Raw genomic sequence first — 26773 nt, forward strand, 5'->3', positions numbered from 1 at the left:
GCGCAAGAAGACTCTCGCCTCCAGATCCCACGGTGGCAGTCCAGCGAGTAGGCCAGCTGCTTCGCGGGAGATCGTGCGGTACCCCCGGATTAGCCTAATGGCTATCACCCTTTGGGGCACGTTCAGGTAGTGCACAGCCCGCGGCCGTGCCGAACGTGCCCATACCGGGGCCCCGTAAAGGGCCATGGACCGCATGACCCCCGCGTAAAGTTTACGGCAGGGGGCGTTTGGGCCTCCCAGGTTGGGCAGGAGCCGCTTGAATGCAGCACCTGCCTTCTCCAGTTTGGGGCCCAAACGTCGGAAGTGCTCGACGAAGCTCCACCGGCCGTCGAGGACGAGTCCCAGGTACTTCATCGCCCTCTCGACGCCGATGGTAGCCCCCCCCACCGTGACTTGGGAGCCTGAAGGTGGCGCGTTCCGAAGCCCATGAAAGCACATGGCCTCGGATTTGTGCAAGGCCACCTCCAGTCCCAGCAGCTGGATCCTCTCGATGACTATCGCAACCCCGCGCGTCATTATGTCGGCCGCCTCCTGGTGCGACCTCCCTTGTGCCAGAACCAGCGTGTCGTCAGCGTAGCAGACCACGCTGACGCCGCTAGGGAGGTCGGCGCGCAGCACCCAGTCGTAGCCGATGCTCCACAAGAGCGGCCCCAGTACCGACCCCTGCGGAACACCGCACGACATCTCTCGCCGGTTCCATTCCCCGTTGTGACCAGGGTAAATGATGGACCTATCCGACAGATAGGCCTCGACCACGCGACGAAGGTAGGTCGGCACCCGGTGATACCGGAGTGCCTCCCTGATGCAACTCCAGGGAAGGGTGTTGAAGGCGTTGGCGATGTCAAGAGACACCGCCAAGACGGCCCCCCCCCGGGACACAGCATCCCCCGTCGTGAGAGCTCTCACGCGCATGATGGCGTCCACCGTTGAGCGCCCTTGCGGAAACCGAACTGGTGGTCCGCAAGGTCCGGCCCTATCCCCCCAAGGTGCGCGACGAGGCGGTGTGCGACAACTCGCTCAAAGAGCTTGCCCACCTCGTCGAGCAACACGATAGGCCGGTATGCGGACGGAGAGTCCGCAGGGCGCCCCGGCTTCCGTATGAGGACCAGTTTCCCTGTCTTCCAACGAAGTGGGAACTGGCCCTCTCCAAACATGCGCTGAGAAGCCCCTAAGTCGAGGCCCGAGAGCCTCAAGGGCCAGGACCCAGGCCTTGCCAGGCAGGCCGTCAGGCCCTGGGGCGGTGTTTTTGGCTTTCAGCCTAGCCACCGCCACTCTCAGGTCCACCCCAGTCACCTCGGGGACATCGTCGTCGTCGGAAGTGTGGTCCGTACTTGACACCGCGGGTTGCAGAGACATGGGCGGGGGAGAGTGTTCCCCGCGCGAAGGGAACAGAGCGCTCACCACCTCCTCCACCAGCTGAGGCCGAAGGCTCTGGGTCAGCGGGGGGGCCCATGGGCGGAGCTTGCCCCGCACCATTTTGTACGGGCGCCCCCACGGGTCCCTGTCCAGAGACCCCAGCAGCTCCGCATTGGCCACCTCCTTGGCCTGGACGATGGCCATGGAGGGCGGTCTTCGCAGCTCTGTAACCCTCGTACAGCTCTGCTTCCCTGGCTTCTGCATCCGGAGGGCGGATGCGCAGCCTGTGGTGTCTGGTGTACAGGTGCCTCGCAGCGACGCACGCCTCTCGAAGGGCGGCGATCTCGCGAGACCACCAGTACACCTGGCGTCGGGCGCGTCCTGGCGGGACTCGGGGCATGGCCACGTCACAAATCTCGGACATGGTCTCCCGGAACCACTCCGCCTCGTCGTTGATGTCGGCGGGCCTGTCCGGTGATGACACCCAGGCCTGCACGACTGAGGCTTCCAGGAGAAGCTCCCGGTCAAGGTGCCTCAGCGCCCAACGTGGACCACTCGGGGTCTGCAGGACCGGCGCGCTAGGGTTCTGGGCGGAGACGTCAAACCGGATGTACCGGTGATCGGAGTAGGTCTCCACCCCCTCCTCCACGCGCCAGTCAAAGACACGCGGTAGCAGAGCGGGCTGGCGAACGAGATATCCACCACTGACTCGCCCCGCATCCGTACACACGTGGGGACAGAACCCCGATTGAGGACGACCAGGCCTGCTTCCAGCGCCCAGTCCTCCACCATCCTACCCGTGCATCTGTGCGTCGGGAACCCCAGGCCAAATTCTTGGCGTTGAAGTCCCCTAACACTAGCACAGGGAGGGAATAACTTCCGACGACGACGGACAACTCCAGGAGGGAGTTGTGGAACTCGGCGAGAGTTCGGCTCGGGGAGAAGTACACCCCCACGACGACTATCTCCCCGAACCGTGCTGCGACGCAACCCCTTCCACTCTTCACCCCTTCGAGGGAAGGAGTACCAGCGGCGGCCGACGATATGATGGTCACTGAGCCGCTAAGGTCCTTAACCCAGTCATCCCTGGGAAGGACAAAGTACGGCTCAGCGACCACGGCGATGTTGATCGACCACTGCGCCATGCTTTGGAGCAGCAGATCCTGGGCACGGGCGCAGTGGTTGATGTTCGCCTGGAGGAAGCGCAATGGAGCCAGATTAGCACTCCATCACGTCTTCCTCCTCTTGAGACGCAGACACGGGCGCCGCGACAGCAGCAGTGGCGACGGCGTTGACAGCGGCGGCAGCGTTGGGGGCGGCGGCGGCCGCAGGAGCTGCGGTTGTGGCCACTGCGGAGGTGGTGGTGGTGGCGGCGACGGACGGCCGGCCCTTGCCCTTACTCTTGGTCTTGGCGGGTGGGGCACAGGACTTGCTCCCCGCCCGGTGTTCGGCCGGCTTGCCAGCCGCCGCGCACGCAGTGCAGTGCGGCGCGGCGCTACAAGCCACGGCCTTGTGTCCGGGCTGACCGCAGCGGAAGCAGAGGGCGCTGCGGTCGACCTCCGAGGTGCAACGAACACCCACATGATGCCCGACGTGGCATCGGAAGCACCTCAGCGGTCGGGGGTCAAGCAGCTTGACCTGCGCCGACACCCAGCCAACCAGCAATCTTCGGCCGTCTACGATGCGCTTGGCCGCCGTCACGGGGCAGCTCACCGTGATGGTGCACGTGCCCCTGAAGTCGGGACGTATGGTGCCCGCCTTCACTTCGTCGGCAGAGCACCCACCCGTCCTAGCGACGGCGGCCACCACCTCCTCCGCAGTAACTGAGTCGTCCAGGCCCATGATGCGCAGATCCGCACACTTGTGGGGCCTGGAGACTCGGGCATCGTCCGCACTTATGGACGCCCTAAGCCTCTCGGCTAGAGCGTCTGCGGCGGGCCCACTGGCCGCTCCTGGGACCTCCAGCATACGGGCGCCCGTTGCGGTCACCCTGAGCCGGAGGCCGGAGGCGATACCCAGCTCCTGCAGGTTCACCGCCTCCTTTGCTTGGGCGAGCACGTCGCGGTACGACACGCCCCTTTTGACCGCGTCCGGCTGTAGTGTGACTACTACAGCCGCGGTTTTGGGGGCGCGGAGTTTCGCCGCGGCGGCTCGCTCCCTGCGCCGCTGTTTCTGGGCCTTCTTTTTGGCCGCTTTGGCCGCCCTCCGCCTCTTTTTCTTTTCCCCCACCACCTGCCACTCAGACTCAGTGGCAGAAGAGGTAGGGGCCGCAGACGGTGTCGGCTTTGGAGGGCGTTTCGCCACTGGTGCCGACGACGGAGCCGGTGCTGACGGTGGCACCGGGGCCTCTGCGCCTGGACCGCCCTTGCGGTCTTGGGCTTTGGCTGAGCGGGCGCCCTCCTGGTCGGTCCGTTCGGCGCCGCGACAGGGGGCTTGCTCGGCGGTCCCCTTCTGGGTGGGGGTGCCGCTGCAACCGCGGCCGCATAGGAGGCCCTTTGGGCCGCTGGGGCTTCGACGCCGCGAGGGGGGGGCGCAGGACCCTGCCCTCCAGGACTGAGAAGCGAGCCTGGAAGGCCGCCATCTCCTGACGGACTAGGGCCAGGATCTGGCTCTCAGCCGGCGCAGTCTGCGCCTGTTGCCTGGCCCCACCGCGCTCCGCCCTGCTCGCGCATCTTAGCGAGCTCCGCCCGGAGACTCCTGTTCTCCTCCACAAGAGACTCCAGGGCGGCCGTCAGACGACCCACCTCCTGCTGCAGTTTGGCCAGCTCGCTCACGGGAGCCCGGCCAAAGTTGCTCACCGCTGCGGCGGTGATGGAGGCGGTGGCGGCCTCAATGGCGCCGTCTTTGCTGGCCTTTTTTCTCTTTAAGGCCACCTGCCTGATGGCGGACTCCACCGTCTTCTCGAAGTCCGCCCTGCGCTCCCGGTCGGAGCCGATGGCCGACTCCTCCTCGGAGGAGGAGCTCCGATGAGCCGCTCCTCCGCCACCCCAGAAGCCCTAGCGGACCCTTCGCTGACGGGCCTCCTGGCGACCTTTTGGCCGAGGCCCGCGACCACCAGAGGAGGACCCGGGGTCTTCCCTCCTCCTCTTGAGGAAGGCGTCGGCCCGGTGGTCCTTCTTGTTGCGGGGGAGCTTAAAACCCCCCGCATCCCCCTCGCTGGACACGGACTCGGAGTCCGAGTCCTCATCCCACTCCCTTAGTTCTTCGTTGTTGTTTTTTTTTGTTTTTGTTTGTGTCAGAATCCATACAGTTCCCACGATCATGAGAGCAATTGTTCGTCCACCCCGGCAGTGGCCTCATACCGGGGCAAGCCTACATACTGTTGGGGGCGGCTGGCCCCAACAGGGGGGAGCGCTAACGACCGTGTCCCCCACGGCCATTCATCCCCTCGCCGCGCTCCCGAAACTTGGGATTGGGTGGTTTTTTATCAAGAGGTGTCCTTCCTCTGGGCCGGGCGATTAAGCCAAGCCCTCGGCGGCGGCATTATGCATGCCTCCGTCTGCTGTCCGGCCAACTCGGCTCAGCAAACCCGCCGAAAGGTTTGCTCTTCGTTGAACGAAGAGCAAACGACCACCGCTTTGGTGCGCCTGCACCTCCGCGGGTATGGCCGCATCCTTGCCATGTCCACTAGCGTGGACTGGTCAGGAGCGGCCCCTCCCTGGGTCCCTCTTTGTCTGGCCTCTCCCCTGAACCTTTCCGGCATGAGTATCTCTACCGGCAGAGCTTCAGGATCATTGAGGCACACAAGCCCCACCACGACGACAACGTGGGGACCCCCTCGGTGGGGTGCTTGGCTTACCTCCAGATCATACCATCTCACTTGCTATTAAGTATAGGTAGGCTATGTACTATTGATACGCAAGGGAAAGGTACTTAGAGCACTTAACTTACTGGAGCCCTTATACCCAAGCAACAATCTGTAAGTTTACATTTCTGCCAAAAAATACGCTGTGAGCGAGGCAATGCGTATCTAGCCATGATCTAGCTCATTCATGAATTTTTGATCACATTTTCGCACAAAATTGATAGACACGAGCATAAACTTACCACTCGTACAAACAAGCATGAGTGGTCTTCTCATAACTTTGTCTGTTTGGCGACTCCAGATGTTTAAATTCTCTAAGAAAAGGTACGCTAAAGAAATTGTAGCAATCGTTGCTAGTTGAATTATGTTGGGCAGTTACCTGGTTATGTAGACTTACTAGACTAGGCAGTGGATACGCTTTCAGTAAGCGAACTTTTGTTTCTAACTTGTGTTTTGTAATTTGATTTAGTTTCGAAGGTAGGCCAACGGTCTGGTGGGTACGTAAGCGGCGGAGAATTGGGTTTTATTTGCTAAGCTTTACTTAGGTTTGGTTTAGGTGAGGAATTATTTTCTGGAATCTATTACCACTTGGAGCAAAGAATTTTTTTTTCAGTTAAGTATTTATTAATTGTCGTTAGAAACATGAGTTTTGGCCTGAATGTTGCTTGATATAATACAGCGTCATGACACACGTTCTTAAGTCTTAACCTCTCGAAATCTTCTTCCTTTCATAAGAGCTACTAAGACTTGTTCGAAAGAGAACATTTAGCCTTCTTCATACTCCTTTGAAAACTCTGTCTTCATTGTTTTTAATGCAGATGTAACTTTACAAGATCTTACAGAATTATATGGAGCTCAAGCAGCTCCTTTGGGAAATTATTGTAAAATTACTAATCTGGCGCATGTGGTTATCATAGTTTGAGTTGAATTAGATCCAGACAAGTAGTATCAAAATTCTACTACTGAGTACTATAGTCTAGAGGTCAGTGGTTATGTAGGGTTTTGATATAATTTGGAATATTATTATTAAGTTTTTTATGATACTATTCTATGCAGGTCACCTTCGGTGCGTACGATTCTGCATATTGCTTCGACCTTAGGTTATGCCCAATTTCTTCTTCCAATTATACGCAGATCGGCAGTGTTCTCATAGAATCGGGGATATGGGTATATTTTTAAAATGAATGATGGCCAGCCATGAACTCTTAATAAATTAAGATTATGAAAATGTTGATGTAAAGTCTTGGTAGGATTTAAAATTCATTCTTTAAACTCTTAAAGATTATACCCGATTTCATAACCCAATGAAACATGAGCAACAGTCTTCTAAAATGTCAAATTAAACTCGACACATAATTCAATCAATGCATTATCAATACATCTGTGACAATAAATTATTTCTATATGCAAAACGGCTAGTCCAAAAATAGTGCGTTTTAAATATACGAACAGCCTTGACATTTGGCTAACGACGCCAATCGGATTGCGGATATTTAGTTGTGTTATTATTTTTTTTTATATTATTTTTATATGTGATTGTCATCTGCGTTACAATTTTATGTTCAAGCTTTAATTATTTTTTGTCGTGAGCAGAATTCATGGCTTTTGGAGATTGGTTATTCAAGATTTTAGTGGTTTAGAAACTGTCAATGATGTCAGCAGCTTCTTATACATGTAGATTTATTTGATTGAATAAATCTTGATATTTGTAACTTCATGGTTCCCAATGAACTTTATTTTCAATCTTATTTTATTAGCCTAATACTTACCCAAATAAATCATCATAATGAGACTATCCATTCGGCACATTTTCTCATCATCACCACAATTTTTTTTTCAATGCACCCCTCTTAACTTCAAAGGGCAAACAACCAAACGAAACCTCAGAAATAAGCAATCAATATCCAATATTATGTGTCCAAAGTTATTTGATGTCCCACCTGATATTGGCCTGAAACAACATCATCTACATAAAAGATAAATAACACCCACACTGTACTTGAATTCGCAGTTGCTTAAACTGGCTTCTGAATGTGGCGATGCCTGTGTTATATTTCATAAATGGTGATGGTGATAAATTACTTTTCTAAGTTGCCTGTGTCAATGCTGTCTAAGGATTTCTTGGACACTAGTGACTGAGTAAACGTGAAGAAAAACATCTTAAGGAAACGTTGACTGAATCGAAAGTCTGTCATGAGCAAGCATGGTGATTAATTAACGCTTATTCGACAAGAGAAGAGGTCTGTGTCCTGTAGTGGGATAAACAGGCTGATGACGTCGGGTCATAGCAAATACGAAAAAAAGGTCACGAAAAGAAAGCCTAGAGTCACATGTATTACCAAAGCTTTATCGTCATCATATCATTCTATTACTGTCCATTGCTGAACGCAGGTCTTCCCTAATGATCGCCAACCACCACACTCTTGGGCAGCCGGCATCCAGTCTTTCTAAACCCGCATCCATCTACTTCTTTAAATGGCTTATAGCCTTCAAAACAAGAAACACTCGCTCATTATATCTACGTACAATCATACAATGTTATCTCTTCAACATTAATATCAGTTATAACATTTACATGTATGTATGTAAATATGTAAGTGCGATACGTAATACTTACGATTTTCCGGGTCATCAAACCTTGGTATAAAAAATAAAAAAGTCGTATGCAACTTTGTAAGGTGCGTTGGAAGCAATATCTGATCGTGCTTGTTGCTTTTATTTTTGTGTTGGATCGAAATAACTTATTGAGTAATGCAAGTTAAACGTTCAGTTGACAATATCATGCATCAAGCACCTACACTGATTTCTTTCGAAATTAAATGTAATGGTGTTCAATTTTTTTCCAGTGATTTTCACTAGTCATTATTTCCTTCCTTATTAGTCATTATAAAATCGTAAAATATAACCTTTTCCTTTAGTGTCAATAACACTAAATTATAAAAATTTGGATATGTGAATGCTCTGTCACGCAAAATAACTGAAATTTTTACGTTTATATAGCTTGGACATCAAATGAATACATAGAAGGGTTCTTTTTATGCGTACGTGGGATGTAGTTCCCCCAGAACGCAGGTAAAACTGCGGACAACACCTAAATTTCCCTTGGACCTTCACTTGGAGCTAACCAGTAAACTATGAATGCCTATCATTCAAATCTTGTAAGGATTAGCTTGGTTATGCAAGATGGGCGCAGAAAGGTTGCAAGGGGCTTCACGATTTATTTTTATTTAACACCTCGTACTATAAATTTCTCGTTTATAGCACGTTTATAGCCATAAATGTCACATGTACAAACACATGGATACAGAATAACTGTTTTTAGGCTATGGAAATATTTATTTTAAGTAGAACATAAAGTTAGAATATGGCGTTGCTTGGTTTCTAAGTTGCTGGTGCACGGTAGTTCCGTTCAGTTTTAATTTTATTAGTATCGGTGAAAATATTTTATTCATAAATTAGACACAATGTTTCGCCTAATTTATTGGCCATTAATGCAATTTTACGGTCGTAAAAATAATGTGAATAATTTGGGACAAAGTTCATTCAAATGTTATCGTAATAGGGGTTAAAGTATGAAATTGCCGATTTGTACTGAAAACCTAAATTGTATTTTTTTTTAATTTTTAACAAACTTATTTAATCAAAATAGTTGCCATTATTATCTATACATTGCGGTCATCTAATAAGAAGGTCATTTATGCCTTTACGATAGAACTCTGAGGATCTAGACTGCACAAACAGTGTGAAAGAATTTTGTTCTGCCTCCTGGGAAGAAACTTCTTGTGACGTAGATAATTGTCCAAATCACAAAAAAAAATGGTCGTCCGTTAGAGCAAGGTCTGGCGAATATGGAGGAAGACGAATAGTTTCCAACTGCAGTTCCTGAAGAGTTAAAACGGTTTATTTTGCTGTATGAGGCCTCGCGTTGTCATGGAGCAATAGCGGTGAAGGTCGATTCATGAGTCGTGGCTGTTTTACTGCTAATTTTTTCAACATTATTCGGTGTTCGGCTGGGTATCTGGGTAGTTTGACTAGGATCGGCGTTCACCGTCTCTCTTAATTTATCGTTAATCACCTGTCAGGCGGTCTTTCTCATGGCTCGTTCTTCAAGTCGAAGTTTCCACCACGAAAGCGTTTAATCCAAAATCGCACGGCGCGTTCTTTAGCAGACACCTCTTCAAATGCAGCATTGATATTGCGGGCTGTTTCTGCCGTTCAATCCCGCGTCAGAACTCATATTCAAAAATTACTCAAATTTTCGCAGTATCCATCTTTCTTGTTTAAGTTGAATAACAAAAACAATTGAACATCGATAATCAAATGTTTCACATTTTTTAAAAGAAAAACATCACAGAAACCACGTGAAAAAAGTTCCATTCGAAAACCTCAAACCATGAAGACTCTATGGCAATTCAAAAACCTACTAGAATAAAACGGCAATTTCATACTTTAACCCCTAATATTATAATGTATTTTATGTCTTAAAAGCGTGATGGCTACCACTTCCATTTTCGTTGGGCTAATAGTCAAGATTAAACTTAGCAGTTGGAAAGTCACAGGTTTTACTGAAGTCGTTTTGTTTATTGACCATACAGACCGTCTTCAAGATTCTGCCAGCGTTTCCACCTGTGTCCTGTACCCATCCTGATAAATATTAACCCATATGTTCTTCATTGAATGGGCTTTGAAGCATTCAAGCACTGATACAAGCGCGTTCATGCAAACCGACTTTTCAGCGTATTTGTTGTTTTGCTTACTAGATATATCATTTGAAAAACACAAAAACTTAAACATCTGTTGAAAACTTGTCTTAAAATCCTGTGTCTGCAAAACGGACCTTATTTCAACGTCATAATCTGAATTTTTTTAGACAAGTGTTCAACAGAAGTTTAAAAGTTTTTGTGGTAGGTACGACGGGTTATGTCTAATTCCTATTTCTAGTAACCAAACCACCGATAGATAACATATTGGGACTGGCCTTCAGTATATATGGAACAATAAAAAAACCCCCAGCGGCTCGCACGTTGCACTCAACGAAGGACACTCTCGTCAATCATCGTAATGACAGTGCGGTGCGCGTGCGACTCTGTCCGGACGTGACGTCGCAAGTACTAGTGTGTGATACAGCTGTTTGTTGTTGTGTGGGTGAATTTGCCCTGGGTAAAAATGTTGGTAAAAATGCTTCAAAATTGAAATATTCTAACTTGGGAGTAGCTCGTGGATTAACAGCCGCAAGAGTCGGTAGATCATAAAGATAAAGAACATTTGACTCGGTCCACCGCTGGGTGACTATTTTGTCATGACGAATTACTCCGTGTGTCGGGAGTTAAAATTGATGGGTACTCTCTGTCATTTGAACACATCTTTGGAAGTCGTTAGGTGTAGAAAGAAGCCAGAAAATCTGACGACCGAACCAGTCTTACTTAGAGGTATCGGATTGCCCAAGTAACAGGGTTGAAGAGGTCAGATAGGTAGTTAGTCTCTTCTGATTCTCAGCCGCATCTGGCTAGACTGAAAGCCGATCCCAGTATAGTTGGGAAAAGGCTAGGCAGATGATAACTCGTCATATGTTCTTCCATTTGAGACAAAAGCGTCTTGTATCAATGAAGCAACTACGTTTCATTTTACGGTACCGGTAGTAAGCCTAATAAAGTATGTAGTGAGTATCAATTAATACTCATTATAGTAATTAGTGTTTTTTATGGGAAGTGTGAGTTGTAGCCTTGAAGTGTCAAGTGTGAAACGCGTTATGTTATGGCGTACATAATTAGATGGGGATTTTGCGTGTAACACACACGTACATACACTTAATTAAATCTCGAATTAGATCCGAATTAATAATCTCTTCTCTCTTTCTCTCTTCTTTCTTCTTCAGAAGAAGAGATATTAAAATATACCAGTCTTACCAAGGGGTATTGGGATGCTCAGGTAACTGGGTTGAGAATGTCAGACAGGGCAGTCGCTTCTTGTAAAACACTGGTACTCAGCTGTATCCGGATAGACTGAAAGCTGGCTGGTGAGGAAGTTGATATTAAAATACCTAGTTCCCAGAACGCCTTTATTTAATTTTATTATTAATAACATTCGTATTGTTTATTTACTAATTGCGATTAAAATGCACTAGTTTGAGGAAGGCATTAGTAACATACATAACCTACACTACAAAATACCGTTTTTATCAAACTTTATCGTTTTTTTACCAAATTAGACCAAAAAAGTATTAATAACGATATCAATTAATTAACATATTACCAAAACCAAGCGTTATCAACCTAAATACGGACAAAAACAAAAAACTGGATAAGTGCGAGAGGGTTTCGCACACGAAGGATTCCATACTCATCATCATGATTCGAGCCCTTTTTTTCCCAACTATGTTGAAGTTGACGAAAGACTACTATTACTTACTATAAAAACCACGTTTGTTGTATCGGAGTCCCCTAAAATACTTATTATAGTGTTTCGTATTTGGTGTTATAGCGGCTAATCATCATGGGTGAAAAATTTATCCGTCTATCTATAGATCTAGCTATCGTTATCCATGAGATACAGCCTGCTGACATACGGACGGACAGACAGACAGCAAAGTCTTAATAATAGAGTCCCGATTTACCCTTTGGGTACGGATTCCTAAAAAGACCGATTAAGTAGGTACAGTTACTTTTAATATTATAACAAAAACGTTTTTGACCTTAGCTTTATGTATGAAGATGTAAACAGGAAAATAATTAATTAAAACGTTTGTATCGTTATGCAATGGAGTACAGTTTCACTTTTTGTTCGTGTGTTCGTACGAATCTAGCGACTGCGGTTCTTGTTATTTTGTTCCGAACAAAGTTCTTTGGGAGATGCACGAATGTTGATAACTATGTATTTTGTTTATTGGTTACTGCCCTAAAACAGTTACATAATTAGACTTAATTGTAAGTGTTCGACTTGTAATCTATGTAACAATTATGCAATCACAGATTAACAAAAAAAATAAAAAATAGCGTTTGTTTGAAAATAACTTTATCCTGTTAAAAAAATACCAATGTGTTTCTTCTAGCTTCACTATCCAGTAGTCAAAGTTCTTTAACACGCCTAAACAGACACAAAATAACTCTTTCTCAACGAAGAGCAATAGACTACCAGCGACTGTCACATTTCGTTCAAAACTTGAAACTCTTTATCCGTGTCTCGATATTGCATTCATGTATTCAATACGATTTCAATATTGTTGATGATATTTTAAAGCGGCTTCAGAATGCAGGAATAACTTCATATCGCTTTCCGCTTGAAGAATGTGAAAGATTTTCATATTTGAGACCTATTTTGAGTACCTATCTAATTTTATGGGATATTTTTGTCAAACAGTGTATCGTTTTGTGAATATTTTTAGCAAATATTTCAGCTAAAAAACCCGGATTGAGAACCTCCTAGTTTTTGGGAAGTCAGTTAAAATAAGTAAGATGTCTTTCATTTATTTGCTTGCTCATATTAGAGTAGCAATTTCACAAGAAAGATTTCGAGGGGTATATTCTGATACATATGCTTTTTTAATCGATATATTTCGCTTAATTTTTATCCTATCTCTAAAAGCGCGACATCATTTTTGAACAAAGCACCAATATTTACAGTACATAAATTACCTTTTATTCTACCTGAAAATAAACCAACTAAATGCAACTTTCTACACGGCAGATCAGACACACTTATCTCGAAGGTGCAACGTTACCCAAGCGGTGCAGTTGTTACAAAATACTCAGACACGTATGAGCGATGATGCACTGCTGTTAGTAAAGTGGCTAGTATGTATGTGCTCCTTCATACTTGTTATATGTCCTTGTTTTCCTTGAGGAATTGTGTAGCGTTGAAAGTATTAATATGAAGAATTAGTTTTGTTTTAATTAATTAGCGAGGTTTGATTTTTATTGTTAATTAGGCAGTATTTCTCTATGCATAATGAAGGTTTAAGTGTACAATTTATAGACGCAATAATCGAATGCATTAAAGAATATTTACCTTGACGCAATTGACTCCTGTTTTTTTTATGAAAAATATCGTGTATAAATATCTTGACATTTAGTTAGACCAACTAATATGTCTATTTGCTCTATATCTTCGAAGCTCGCTACTTCTCACCTCTAATCCCAAATGTGTCCCAAATCAAAGAGAAAAAACTTCAATGAGCCAACCTAAAACATCTCTCATACGTTACGACGGCTAAACATCAGCCTTCTCCGTAATCCTCTGCAAGGATTACATCAATCCGATAATTACTTTTCCAGCCATTTGGAACTGCTAACAAGGAAACAGCGACAATACTATTAACATAAAATTAAGCACACGACGGAAATTTTGTTGGCTGTGATACCAATCTCGACAGCGCTCCATATCGAAAGTAAATAGTAAATATAACGAGTGGCAGCGCCGCCGCACGAAATGTACGGCTTGAGTTATTGTTAAGGTGTAGTGCTAGGGCTGGCTTCTTGAGAAATTGTTGGATTAGATAAAAATGTTTTGTTGGTCTTTTAAACTTATTTTGATAGTACAAAAGCTGGATTAATATTTACAGCATTTTTGTGAAAGGGAATACAAAAGAAAAGTAATATTCTTGAAAAAATCGAATCGTATTTAGCTTTTATTCCGAACATATCATAACATTGTTACAACAATGTTATTCATTCATACTCAAAAACTTTACCACAAGTAGGTAGGATTGTTAGTTTTCAATTGTGAGTAATTCAATACAAGAGTGTAATTGTTACAAAAATATTGAAAAGCCAACGCAATTTCGATGAGAGCATACAATAACAGTTCGGTTCAGGCGTCATTTTTATGATGAAAAATTTTGTTTGTCATAACTTTTTTGTAGTGCAGCCTACGTGGGATAAATGGCAATTACTAAAGCGATTCAGTGCGCTAAAATAAACATTGTTTTTGCAATCTACAGATAGACTTTTACAAAAATGAGTGATGCCGTTTTTGGAGTACTTTTAATCCTCGTATGGTATTGGTATTCGTCTTTTAAATTGCGTTTCATATTCTTAGATTCCAGGACATTATTTTATATGGTTAACACTTTATTTACAAAGAATGTTTTGAGTAAATTTCAAGTTCTAAAACATGTGGTAACCCTAACACATTGTGAAGAGAGTGTATATTAGAATTTCGGTGCGGTTTGCATCGCCTTTGTGAGTCGTCAAAGCGAAACATAATTTACTTATGTCGGCACGCTGAGATGTAGCTTTGCGTTTTAAATGTGCCCCGCAAATGTTGTATAAGGTTAACTTAATGAAAATATTGTGCAGTAGAAACTGTTCTTTTCTGGATCGAAATAAAATCATACCTTTTGAAAAATTACTCTATCCTGACAAACTGTATTAAGTAAAGCTAATATAGGCATTTTTCGAGGGATAGAAACTCACGAACTACATCAAACAAATCGAATGGCTCGCTTAAAACTAAAAGTTGTATCTATCGCATTGTTATTGATCTCGCATTTGAACAATAACAATTATAATCTCTCTCAATAAGTCCTGTCATTATTATTGCAAATATTTCTTTGTTTTTCTTCTATCTTTATAAAGTAAAGTAGCTACATTAAATTCTATCTCGCGAGTGCAACCCTACACTGGTGTTAGCTAAGCCGATCGCCTTTCACGGAACTGCGCACAAGGCCGCGCGTCGCGTGCGCTCGCGCCGCTCTCCCCTCTCGCCGCGCGGTGACACTGCTGTGTTTGTTTGGCTTTTTATTTGGTTTTAGGTTTAGGTGGATTGTTTGTAGGCAGTTTGTTGATTTGGGAAAGTCAAAGTCAAATAAATACTTTGACTTTGGCTTCTTTTATTAAAAGTGATTTTTTTGAAATCGTCGCCTCGTTATCGGTATTTTTAAACATTGTTATATATGCGTGTTCGATTCCAGCTTAGGAAAATACTAATGTAACTTCTAATATGTTTATTTACTATCATAGTAAGTTGTATCATCATAGTTTATCTTCGGAGCCTTTTCCCAACTATGTTGGGGTCGGCTTTCATAGTAAGTTGTATAAATGGTTAATAATACCAAATACCCATAAGAAAGCTTCGATAATTTAAGTTCATATTTTAAAACCATAACAAAACACAATCTGAAACAAGTGAACATACAATCCTATATTTCAAAAAAATAATTTCCATTGAACAATTTTTCAGTGTACCGTCAACTGCGCAGGCGGCGGGGGTTATTACCGTGTTCGCAACCGTGACATTGCCAAGGTCGCAGCGATGCGACACTCGATATATTTCGTGTAATCGACAATAGTTTTATGTAATTGTAGTCGTGAATGTCGCACGGTTCGTGGTTGTCACTTTCACATGACACGTGTTAGTTGCTATTTTTAAATTGGGGAAATGTTTAGGAATGTAATTTTTTTTATATCAAAATGTAAATTGGTGATATCTATTGATGTTTGAGTGGCATTGTAGTATCTGTATTTTTTGTTTTAGTTAAGCAATAGACTAGAATTTCACATAATGATTATTATTTCATCCGGTAAAGTTATTATTCGACTATAATCTATCCTTATTACTAATATCAATGCGAAAGTACATTGTTCTGTGTTTGTCTACTACTTCTGTCACTGAATTGATTTTAATAAAATTATGTCCGCTGATAGGTTCAACCCCGATAAAAAAAACATGAGCTATTTTTATCTAGGTGCAGGAAGTAGTTCCGTTGGATTGCGGCTGGAAATGCGGGGAATAGCCGGTAATTCATAACCGGCAAAATGTAAACGGTGTTCAAAGAATTTAACACTAATAGTCGCATGACTGTCACGCTCTACATTCTAAAACAAATACTTCGCCACATTACTATTTAAACAATAATAATACTTTGTTTATTACAAATTACAACACCGATTGACCCAATACTGTAAACAACTATAATTATCAACTTTAATAATAAATTAATTTGTTTGTAATTGGTTGATTGTATCGGAGCGTTTAGCCTTCAACGCCTCAAATAATAACTAGCAATAACCCTATCGTGTGCTAAAGTGTTACGTACTAGAAACTTTATTTCATGTTGTTTCTATACTATTATGTTTTCACGAATAATAATAGTGAATTATTGTAGTGTGCTAGACTTGCGTTGGTTTGCGGTGATGCTCGTGCTGTGTGCACCAATAAACTTACCTTAATAGTAATGTCATTTTTGACATCGTGATTTTACTTGGCTATTCAGTAGAGTCTCTTTAACGTATAACATTAACTTGTCAATAGTCGGAAGTAGTAGTAGCTTATAAATGGAGCACAACATATAATCACCTCGTTGTAATGATACTGTCTAATTGCGAAATTGGTACAATGGTTGCAGGAATAGCCTCATCATGAACGAACAAATATACAGATTTATCTCTTTATAATATTAGTAAAGATTCAAAGATAAAGTTCTCGTGTGGATGTGTATAGTTATTATGTTATCGTAATACGCGTGTCATGTCATAAAAAGATATTTTTTTCTAAGAATTACTGTGATCTACCACTGTGCAAGGGTCGTTATTGACGTCAACGGGCAAAATTATATTTTATTAGTGTTAACATTGAAGAAAAATAAATAAAAATACTAGGTATGCAAGATGATCCGATCGTGATTGGTAATTTGTAGTGTATTCAATTGATTCCAAGTAATCGTTTAGGTATATTTGAAACATTGTATCTGCGTAGGTAGGATATTATTTTTACATCTACTTAATTATCGCGTAATATTTTTAACCGAATTTTCTAAAAGTAGGATTTTCAATTTCTTGACTTTATTGTCAGTCTTTTTCTTTTTATTTCACTACTTGGTTCACTCATTGTTCTTATTTGACAATGGTATTAATTAGCTTCCAGAGCGATTTTTACTAAACTCCTTTATCGTTTCTGAAATAAGATTACAACTTGTTACACATCAGGTTGATTCCCAAACTTCACACACAATACATTTGTAACTGAAGTAACTTTCACAAATTGACATTCACACAACACATTACATATCAAAAGACCCGAAAATCACGCAAAACGCATTCAAACATTCAAATAAATACTCGCTAAAAAATCACGCGATACAAAAAACCTATGCAAATCGCAAAGCAAATGTTATCATTCTGTCCGTTCACAAAACACAATAGTTTGTTCAAATAATGCTGATTCTGTTCAAATAGCGATCGTTATGAACGTGACTCGCTAATCGGCGTGTTTGTCGAGCGATTGCCGTAATTGGTACCTTTTCATTGACGGTATTGTGTTTTTTGGAAAAAATTATTTATTTTTTTCATTCAAGTTTGGATTTGATCAGGATAACTCTCAAATATTGGTGTATGTTTGATTTTGTAAAAAACACAATAAATTAGCTACATAGGTACATAAGGAGGAATTTGTTCTTTTTGTGTTGTTAGTGTGTGAAACAAAGCAAGATAAAAACGTACTGGGGCTCACTTTGTAGGCTTCGGAAAAAGATCAATAAGTGTACTAACAGTTAATTTAAGATAAGCCTATACATTAATTTTTAACAGCACAGGACAAACAAATCAGTCAATAGATAAACTATGATTTGACAAGTTGTCACTTCACAATATGTACTATCAGGCTTTAATGTATGTTGTGTGTAATCAAACGAGATATAGCTGTCGCCTTAGCTTTATTTATCTCGGTATTTGCATATAAAAATTGCACTATGAAAACTAACGATGAGTTTGCGTTTGTAAGTAGGAAACTGTTGTTTTTGAGAATAAAGAATTTATCTTATAAGTATTTCCATTGGGCCCAGTTTTTCACAGCAAATAGGATTCCTACAGCCTTGTCCCATAAACAGGCTTCTTATTTTACAGCTGTCTATCATTGAATTAAAACTATCTATTAGAACATTACGATTAATCGCCAGATAGTTTATAAGACCGGACGCTGTCAACTTGGCCCGCAATTAAAATCCACTTAACCGTCCCTAAGAACGATTATCCCAATCTTGGCAAACGCAAACTCACACGCGCCTCCACTCCGCTAGATGGCGCCCTAATCAATAGAACCTGTTGCTACCAAGGGTGTGATCCACTGACCTCAAACGTCACCCCACCAAAGCAAAAACAACCCAACAACAACAAACATAAAGAATAAATTCCTTTGAGATTTCCACCGAGAATGTGTCACAGAATTGACAGGTAATTTTGTAGTATATGGCGTTGAAAATAGAGTTGGTTTTCTATTGGAGGATTGTTATCTTAATGTGAATAAATAGGAGACGTCTGCTGAGAAAATTGTCCTGATACGAAGGCTAGGACATTTAGAGTCCCGTGGGTCTGGGACCCGTCTTGTTTGTTAGAGCACTTGTGTCTCAATTAGGACCTAATAAAATAGAGAGTCAACGCACGTTTTCTTACTTTATTTTTGTAATCTATTTAATAAAACCTTATTTTAGTTAATGAAGTTCGTAGACTAAACAGTAGAAAAACGTAGACAAGGTTTTTGTGTTTAATTAAGTAATAAATACTATAATTAATTGTATAATTACGTTCTAGAAAGCTAATTGTTTCTTAAAAAGAGATTTAGGTATTTCAGGATGTTTTGAACAAAAGTGAAATACACAAAATTCTTGACAATAGCTGAAAAGTGTTTTTCAAATGAAGTGGCAACAACATTGTGTTAAATGAAAGGCGAAAACTCGAGTGTTTTTTGAGAGTGTTGGAAATGTTTAAAAGGGAATTCTTTCAAAAAAATGTGTACGGAACCTTTGGGTTCCAACTGTTCTGTTACATTGTATAAAAGGTTTTGCTATTTTATTTTTACTCTGTCTTCACGCAAGCGACCACGCTTTGTCACCAACCAGTTTATTTAAAAATAGTACGCTTTTATTAAAATGGTGGATTTTCTTAACATTTTGTGTTTATAAGCTTTCTTGTCTTTGGGATATTTTGAATTATATATCACTTATAATTAATTGCATTCACGACCCTTAGGACTTGGGAACTACCTACTTCCCGCACCTGGTTATAAGTATTGATACATAGCTAAACTATACATATTGTTGTAAAGTTACATCAAAATTCTTTCAGTAGTTTTTGTGAAAAAATAACAAATACATTCAAACACTTTGAAAAAATATGTACTATGATGAAAATATTACTTAACTAGATGAGAAGTTTGCAGCCCCACAAAACTAAACTTAATCCATAAAACACAAAAGGTGTTACCAAAGTTTAAGTTAAACTCTACTTAAGTATTACTTAACAAAGACTAACATTAATTAAAGTATGACTGTTATAATAAGTTTTGTAACATAGTGCATTATGTTAACGTTAATTTACTAGTTTAGGTTAAAAGTGCATTGGTTAGGGATCAAACCTTGATTCTTGATTCAACGTTTTTGTCTCAATTGTGTTGCTATGATGATAAATAGTTTATTAATTGGTACACAACACAGTTATTTTACTTTTGATTAAACAGTAGGGCAGATGATAAATAATTTATTAATTGGCACACAAAATGGTAATTTTGCCTTTTGATTTAACAATTGCTTTTATAAGTACGTACCTAGGACGTAGAAGGTCTGGAATGCTGAGCCTGTCAATACCTACAAGAGAACTATTAACATAACCTTTCTTAGATGTCGGATAAAAAAGAGATACTCCAATTTTAAGCTGAAAAAATTTTCGTAGAAATTTTTTTTTCGTAATATACAACCTAAAAAAAAAGTTAGCCCCTTGCTTTTACCTTCTAGCTAGAGTCTAGACTATCCTGTATAGTTCAAAAAGTCAATTCAATTCATATTGTCCTGTTATTGTCCCAAAATTAAAAGTAAATTAGTTAACTTTTATTTGAAGGTCACGAAGTTATTTAGTAATTAGGTTAATGTAAAGGCTTCATCTTCGGAGAAATGGTCGTCAATCTTCCGAGAAATTTAATTCACGCCAACCAGGTATTCCCTTTTTTGCAAAGTGGCCATATTTAATTTTAAGAAGTGAGAGAAAAATTGTATTTGCCTGCTGTTCCCTGTAGTTTAATTCACGTCCCGAGGGAACTACTTGATGTACCCAATAAATGCTTCTGAAAATACTCACTAAACTTATTTGGCCTTACTTCAAAAATGTAAACATCAGTTGAACACTTGTCTAAAAAAAATTGGGTGCAAAACGGACCTTATATCAATGTAATTACCTGTTTTTTTTAGGCAACTGTTCAACAGACGTTTAAAAGTTTTTGTGGTGATGAGCCTTCTCATTTTTTGGGTAGTCGGTTAAAAAAGGGCCCGTCGAAAGATTACTTAGGCAAGTAAAGTGATATAATTCAATGACTGTTTTTTTAGTAAGAATTCTTAATTTTACTGAATATTGCTCGTCTATGTGAAAGCGTATCAGTTGACGTGATTTCATTAATTTGTTACAAATTAATACAGTTTAGTGTTCATTATGCGGATGTCTGTTACACCGACGCGTAATTTATTTACAATAAGTTGAAATATATTTTCATTCATCAAATGCATTATTCAATTTTTTATATTATTTGAATGTTATATTTTTTTGGCGTATAAAGTGATTTTAAATTAAAAAAATAAATATATTTTTAACATTCTGAAAGAAATGGAATAACAAAAATTACACAGTCTTCATGGTCCATATAACTATAATGCGTAATTACTAATTACTAAACCATGACTAAAACAATAATAGCTCATTATTGCTGCTGGCAACACTTGACGGTCTAATAACCTATTTCTGTTAACTGTTTCTCAACGCATAGATAAGCAATTTGTATTAATTTCCTATTAATTGCTAAGTTAAACGCAAATAAATGTGATTATTATGCCTACTTATACTATTACTGGGAAAGATTTGCTCAGCTCTATTAATACTTTGTTTGTATTCGCTTTGTTTGTGGTTTTGTATGAAAAGATTAAGAAAATAGGTACCTACTCTAATACATGTACGTAGGTAGCGTATTTTTCTGATACAGTGAAAATAATATATAATAAAATAATATAACAATATGGCACTATGAAATGAATTCTATGAGAATTACTTTACTTATATCATTTTTCCTACTTTACAAATGTGTATAACGGACATTGTATAAACGGTCATACTATTTTTTTTTTAATTTAGTTTTTAAACGTGGATCAAAGCAGGATGACGATGATGAGCTATTTCTAATTTGGTAACTCTCCTGGTTATTACTGGTACATGTGATTTGACCTTATCATTGATTAACTTGAAAATTCTAAAAAGTCTTAATTCACGCGATTTAATCCAAACATTGTGCAAATCAATTTTATTTCCTCTCTCACACCGAAGTGTAATGCCGTAATATATAACATTGTAACATTATAATTACAAGTTGTTATTAAGTAACACTTTCTAATATCATTCATAATTCATGACATAATACGAGTATATCACTCAAATGCTATTATATCCGTATCATTTTCAAGGTTAGGTGTAAGTTGTTATATTGGCATTTAATCATTGTTTTTTTTCACATATTCGTGATTGATTACCATTAGAGAAGCGAAGACTTTTAGTATTCGTATTAATGTTTATTAAAAATATACTTTATATGATGTGTTTACGGTCGCTTTTCTGATGAAGATGGAAGGCAGACAGAATTTTCAGTTCTTTTTTGTCGATGACATTATTTATATGATCGTAATATTTTCTAGCTACGGTGTGAGAGGAGGCCTCGACTCTAACAACGCAAAATTGATTGCGACATAAAATGTTCGAATTAGTTACAACATTAAATTATCGGGGAGCTAAAGTTTAGCAAGTGCCTAATTTTCTTTTAGGAAAACTTAGGAAATATCGAACACGTGATTTTTTACAAGACTTGTATTTTTCCTGAAACAGGAAAAGTTAGGGAACCCTAATTGGCCAATCGTTATTGAACTTCGGCTTTCAAAATTATTTACTTTACGAGTACATTGTTTTGGTACTTGTTGCTATAGTTTATTTTTTATTAATTTTCCTTAAGGTGGAATTTCGAGTCACGCGTCTGTCGCGTGTGGCTGACAACGGGATATGCGTCGATTGTCAGCGCATAGAAATCGAACCGTGTCGGCAGCACGCGACAGACGTTTTGTCCGAATTATACCTTTGCACCTCACATATTAACTTCTTTCCCATTTAAACGTGGTTTTACTCGAATAATCTAGCAATATTAATATGTAGTAGGCAATATTTGTACAAACACATAATTTGAAATCATTATGACGTCATCGCCTTAATCCCCATAATCTCTAATGTCGTAACAATTTGCATCCGAATTGTCAAATGATAATGAACTCTATTTATTCAAGCATAAGGTGTTATGTAAAGTTTATCGATTGGCAAATAAGTTTGTTTTTAAAGTTACCTGTTGCGTAAAATGTGAAGGACCAAACAATCACTGTTTGGAAGTTCTTGGAAGCGGGCGTTGGTTTATTATTATTTTACGGCCCTATATATCTGATACTCATTAGAACTTACGACTAAAGGTGCACTTCTGGCATGGGTCATTACCGCGCGATTTTGCGTTCGGTGGAAGCGGTCTCAAGCACGTTGACTGCTGTCGCATATTGCTCGCGGCAGGTGCTTGTCTCCGAAGCGTACCTTTCAGGTAAAGGTTTCGATGGTGACGCACGATAGCAATGATAAAGGTTGAATAATTAAACTTTGTTGGCTGGGATTTGCATTGGAGATCTGTCGGTGAATGGATAAGTTTCTAACTTCACTAGTGGCCATGTTAATTAAGTTAGTTGGCTAGACTTAGACCGAGACTGAGGATAATTTTAAAAAGTGAAGAATTTTCTCACCTTTTTAAATAAAATACGTACAAATCTTATTGAAGTTAACAAAGTTATGGAACAAAATAATGCTCCGTAAATCATTAGATACCGAGAAATGGTTACTTCGTGGAAACAGTAATCGACTAGGGTGATTCCATTAAAATAACAAATATTATACTCGTTTAACAATAAGTAGACACAACAATAACAATGAAGTGAAATAAATAATTAGCCTGGTTTTACCATTTCTAGTAACACATGACTAACGACCGTTTAATTTAAACATCCATTAACATGTAAACCCTTGGAGAATCGAACCAACTGGAGACCCAATTATCTTGTCTTCCCCTGTTCGAAGGCACGTCAAGGTCTTGTGAAGTCAGCTATTGTTGCCTCTCGTGAGTATGATAGCAGTCTTTTACGCATAGACATCAGTGCTCTTGGCGTATCCAGTTAGTTAAAAGTCGTGGTGGCCTAGTGGGCAAAGAACCAACCTCTCGAGTATGAGGGTGCGGGTTCGAATCCAGGTCAGGCAAGTACCAATGCAACTTTTCTAAGTTTGTATGTACTTTCTAAGTATATCTTAGACACCAATGGCTGATAAAAAGGTGATGGAAAACATCTTGAGGAAATCTGGACTATATAGTCTGAAATCACCAACCCGCATTGAGCAAGCGTGGTGATTAATGCTCAATCCTTCTCCGTGTGAGACTGTGCCCAGCAGTGGGACGATAAAAAGGGTGTAACTGTAACTGTAAATGGTCTTAGCCAAATCTTCTAGTATCTCCATAAAAGGTGTAATGTACACTTAATTATTTTAATTCTTTCACCCACGCTCAATTATGTGCAGTGTGATCAACCGAAATAAGCGTCTTGTAACACAAGTGACATTTCGTACATAGGTGCCTAATATGCAAATATAGGATTTGTCATTTAGATCGTATTTATTAAGAATTATTTTGATTAACATCTGGGAGTGGCTTGTTGGTTATATCCTTTATTTGCTTGTAAAGTTCGACAAGTGATTTGACCTTTAGATGGCAGGCAGTAAAATCTTGGCACGTTTATTGGGCTAGTCATGTTAATCGGCTGTCAGTTTTTTGTTGTGAATGAATTGACAGCTTTATGTCTTTATATTTTAATGTAGCTTTATGTAAAAATTTTGGTATTTCAGTCAGTTAAACCTTTCATAAAATTATGTTGAGCAAGTTTAATCGTACACATGGATTCGTACATTGGTATTCGCAGTTATAATATTTACGTTATATGCATGTTATTTCAAGTTACTTAAATTGAGCACCTATCGAATCCGTAATATTGAAGTCATAATTTATGTAAATAGATTTGTCAAGTGACGATTATTAAACCTCCGTTTTGCTTTCATTGTGCAACCAACCCTTAGCATCTTTAGTGCCTAATATTTATAGCACCGTTTGAGTCATCGATGTAGTTCTTTGGATTTCAAAACTCACTGATAGGCAGCTATATTCGATACTCTCTGATTTTATAAAGGCCCGAGTTTTATACGATTTGGATTTAGAAAAATGCGTTTTAGTATCAACGTTCAACAGACGCTGAACCTAATACAATAAATATTGTTTAGTAGCTACGTTTACTAGTTTTAGATTTTTTTCTCGTCTATCCAATCTCCATAGCTCCAGACGTAGCTAAATAAATTATAAACTTAGCGATGAATAATAATTCCCAAGATGATCCAGTTCTTCATAATTCTGAGCTCGACTTGGCCTAACAAAGTTTAGTAATTAAGCTTAAACTACCGATCTTGGCATTCAGTTTAAAATGAATAAGGTATTCATTAACCAATTTATGATTATTGATGATATTCCGGTAATAAGGAGTTGAATAGATGATTATAATTTACACTGTTTTTATAAAGAGATGGAGTTTGTGACTTTTGACGATGTAGGTATCTTTAGATCTACTGAACCGATATTTAAAAAAGTAGTTTTATAATTTGTGAGTGTATTTTATCCAGATAAAGGCAATTGCAAACTTGAGATGCTGGTGAAACCACAGGTATCGGATAAAGCAGTCAATTTAACATAAACTTTTGGAATAATCAAAATGTGATTAGTCTTACTGTTTTCCTCAAGACCATTATTAGGTAATCTATTGACACTAGGAAGTTTCGGATGACACTGAGAGTTAATGTAGTTTTAGGCGTTTAAAGCCTGCGTTTGCTATTAGATATGAATTAAGTGTTCATTCATTTTAAATTTATTTTGTGTTGAATCATTTTCCCCAAACGATTCTCAAATCATTCATCCTTGCTGAGTAAACATATTATTTTCATCAAACGGAACATTACTTTGGTCTCAAAATAACAAAACATGATATTGACATCCGAACACAAGAAATAAATCTACAAAAATCAAGTAAAGGTCCAGTACAGCGGATAAAATAAATCTAGCTTCTATTCTGACATTTGCAGGAGTGTCTTTCACTTCAGCGGAATCTACTTTTGAGATAAAAGCAACCGTTGAAACGTCACAGATACTAAATCTCATAGCGAAACATTTCTAGTCTTTCATATTTGTTGAAGTGAAAATACAAAGCTTATGCCGGATAGTTTGCGAGAATATTGCGAGAGGAGTGACAAATTAGGTGGTCCGATTTAGCTGATACTGCTAATAAAATGGGTTTGATTTTCGTCGTGATCTGTATTTGATCTTTGTTAGACTTCTAGATTTTTACATTTGAAAGAGCAGAGATATGACTTGTGTGAATTTGTTCTGGGCAATACTAGATTTATCTAGGTTTATTGTAAATGTTCAAAACACATTTATTATTGATCCTCCAGTACCGCAAGAACTCGTTTGCAGTCATGTCACATATCATACCGTTCCAACATTAATATTTTCCAATACCGCTGCAATTTATTCGCATAACTCTTAAGGACTTATTACATATTATCACACCCACCAACGTCCTGCCATATACACAGCAAACATGTGTGTGTGCATTGCTAATTATTCAAAACCAAGTGACAAGTGTAATTTGCATGTATTAATAAATCTAGCTGCAGTAATTGCAACGAAGGGAACTGGTCAACTCTAAGATAACATGCAATCAGTATCTGTAGGTGCCAATTTAAGTACTAAAAACTGTATGGAAATTGCCTAACTTGTTAAGAAACTTTGCCTATGTTTTAATCTAACGCGTGCATAATTTTCTGGCATGTTAATTGCAGTGCATGTCGATAAACTAGTTTTACAAATATGTCGTCAACGTACACGGGCTGAAGGCTAACACTATTTAATTTGCTGGCAAATAAAGATGCTCGTTTGACATATTGAAAATTTATTATAATTTCCTGATCGACAGCTAATTAAGAAGGAATCTATAAGTTAAATTGCATAAGAATCACAATTTAATCACAATTTGTCAAGTGATTGGTATTTGTCGATATTCCTTTTGTATGTCGAATGAAATAAGATTTCAATTGTGACGAATTTAGTGAGTCGGTACAAAGGAAGTCCCAAGTCCACAGTCTGACCTAAGTTGCTGTAATCGCTTTACAAGTTGGTGAGCGAAGGTCAGTGTCATCAGCTGTTTAGTTTTACTCACTATATAGCCAACAATTTTCATTTTAACAGAGAACTGAATTTTGATTTAAAGTTGCAGTTGGAAAAGATAAACATGTTTCGTAATCCGAATTATCAACCATGCGTAATTATTTATCATGCTTAATGCAGCTTAATGTAAGATATATATTAACTACAGAGTTATATAAAAAACAGTGGTTAAATAATAATTACTAATTAAATAAATAGCAAAAAGATTATAACTACAAAGGTTATTATTGTAGTAAATGCGTTGTTAATAGATAAAGG

At 40.2% G+C, this 26773-nt stretch overlaps 2 protein-coding genes across 5 annotated transcripts in view; one reads left to right on the top strand and one right to left on the bottom strand.

Annotated features, from left to right (window-relative positions):
- The window catches only part of LOC110378579 (terminal nucleotidyltransferase 5C), a 234872-nt gene that overhangs the window by 55880 nt on the left and 152219 nt on the right, over window positions 1-26773 (top strand). The window lies entirely within an intron of this gene.
- Window positions 2227-3694, bottom strand: LOC135117672 (uncharacterized). Its single transcript, XM_064037331.1, has one exon. It carries the CDS (start codon window positions 3322-3324, stop codon window positions 2575-2577), a length of 750 nt encoding a protein of 249 aa, XP_063893401.1. The 5' UTR covers window positions 3325-3694; the 3' UTR covers window positions 2227-2574.

Source organism: Helicoverpa armigera, chromosome 12 (assembly GCF_030705265.1).
Source record: "Helicoverpa armigera isolate CAAS_96S chromosome 12, ASM3070526v1, whole genome shotgun sequence".
NCBI classification, from domain to species: domain Eukaryota; kingdom Metazoa; phylum Arthropoda; class Insecta; order Lepidoptera; family Noctuidae; genus Helicoverpa; species Helicoverpa armigera.

Bases quoted from the DNA above. Each gene is read 5' to 3' on its own strand.
- LOC135117672 (XM_064037331.1), bottom strand. From the start codon at position 3,324: ATGCTGGAGGTCCCAGGAGCGGCCAGTGGGCCCGCCGCAGACGCTCTA.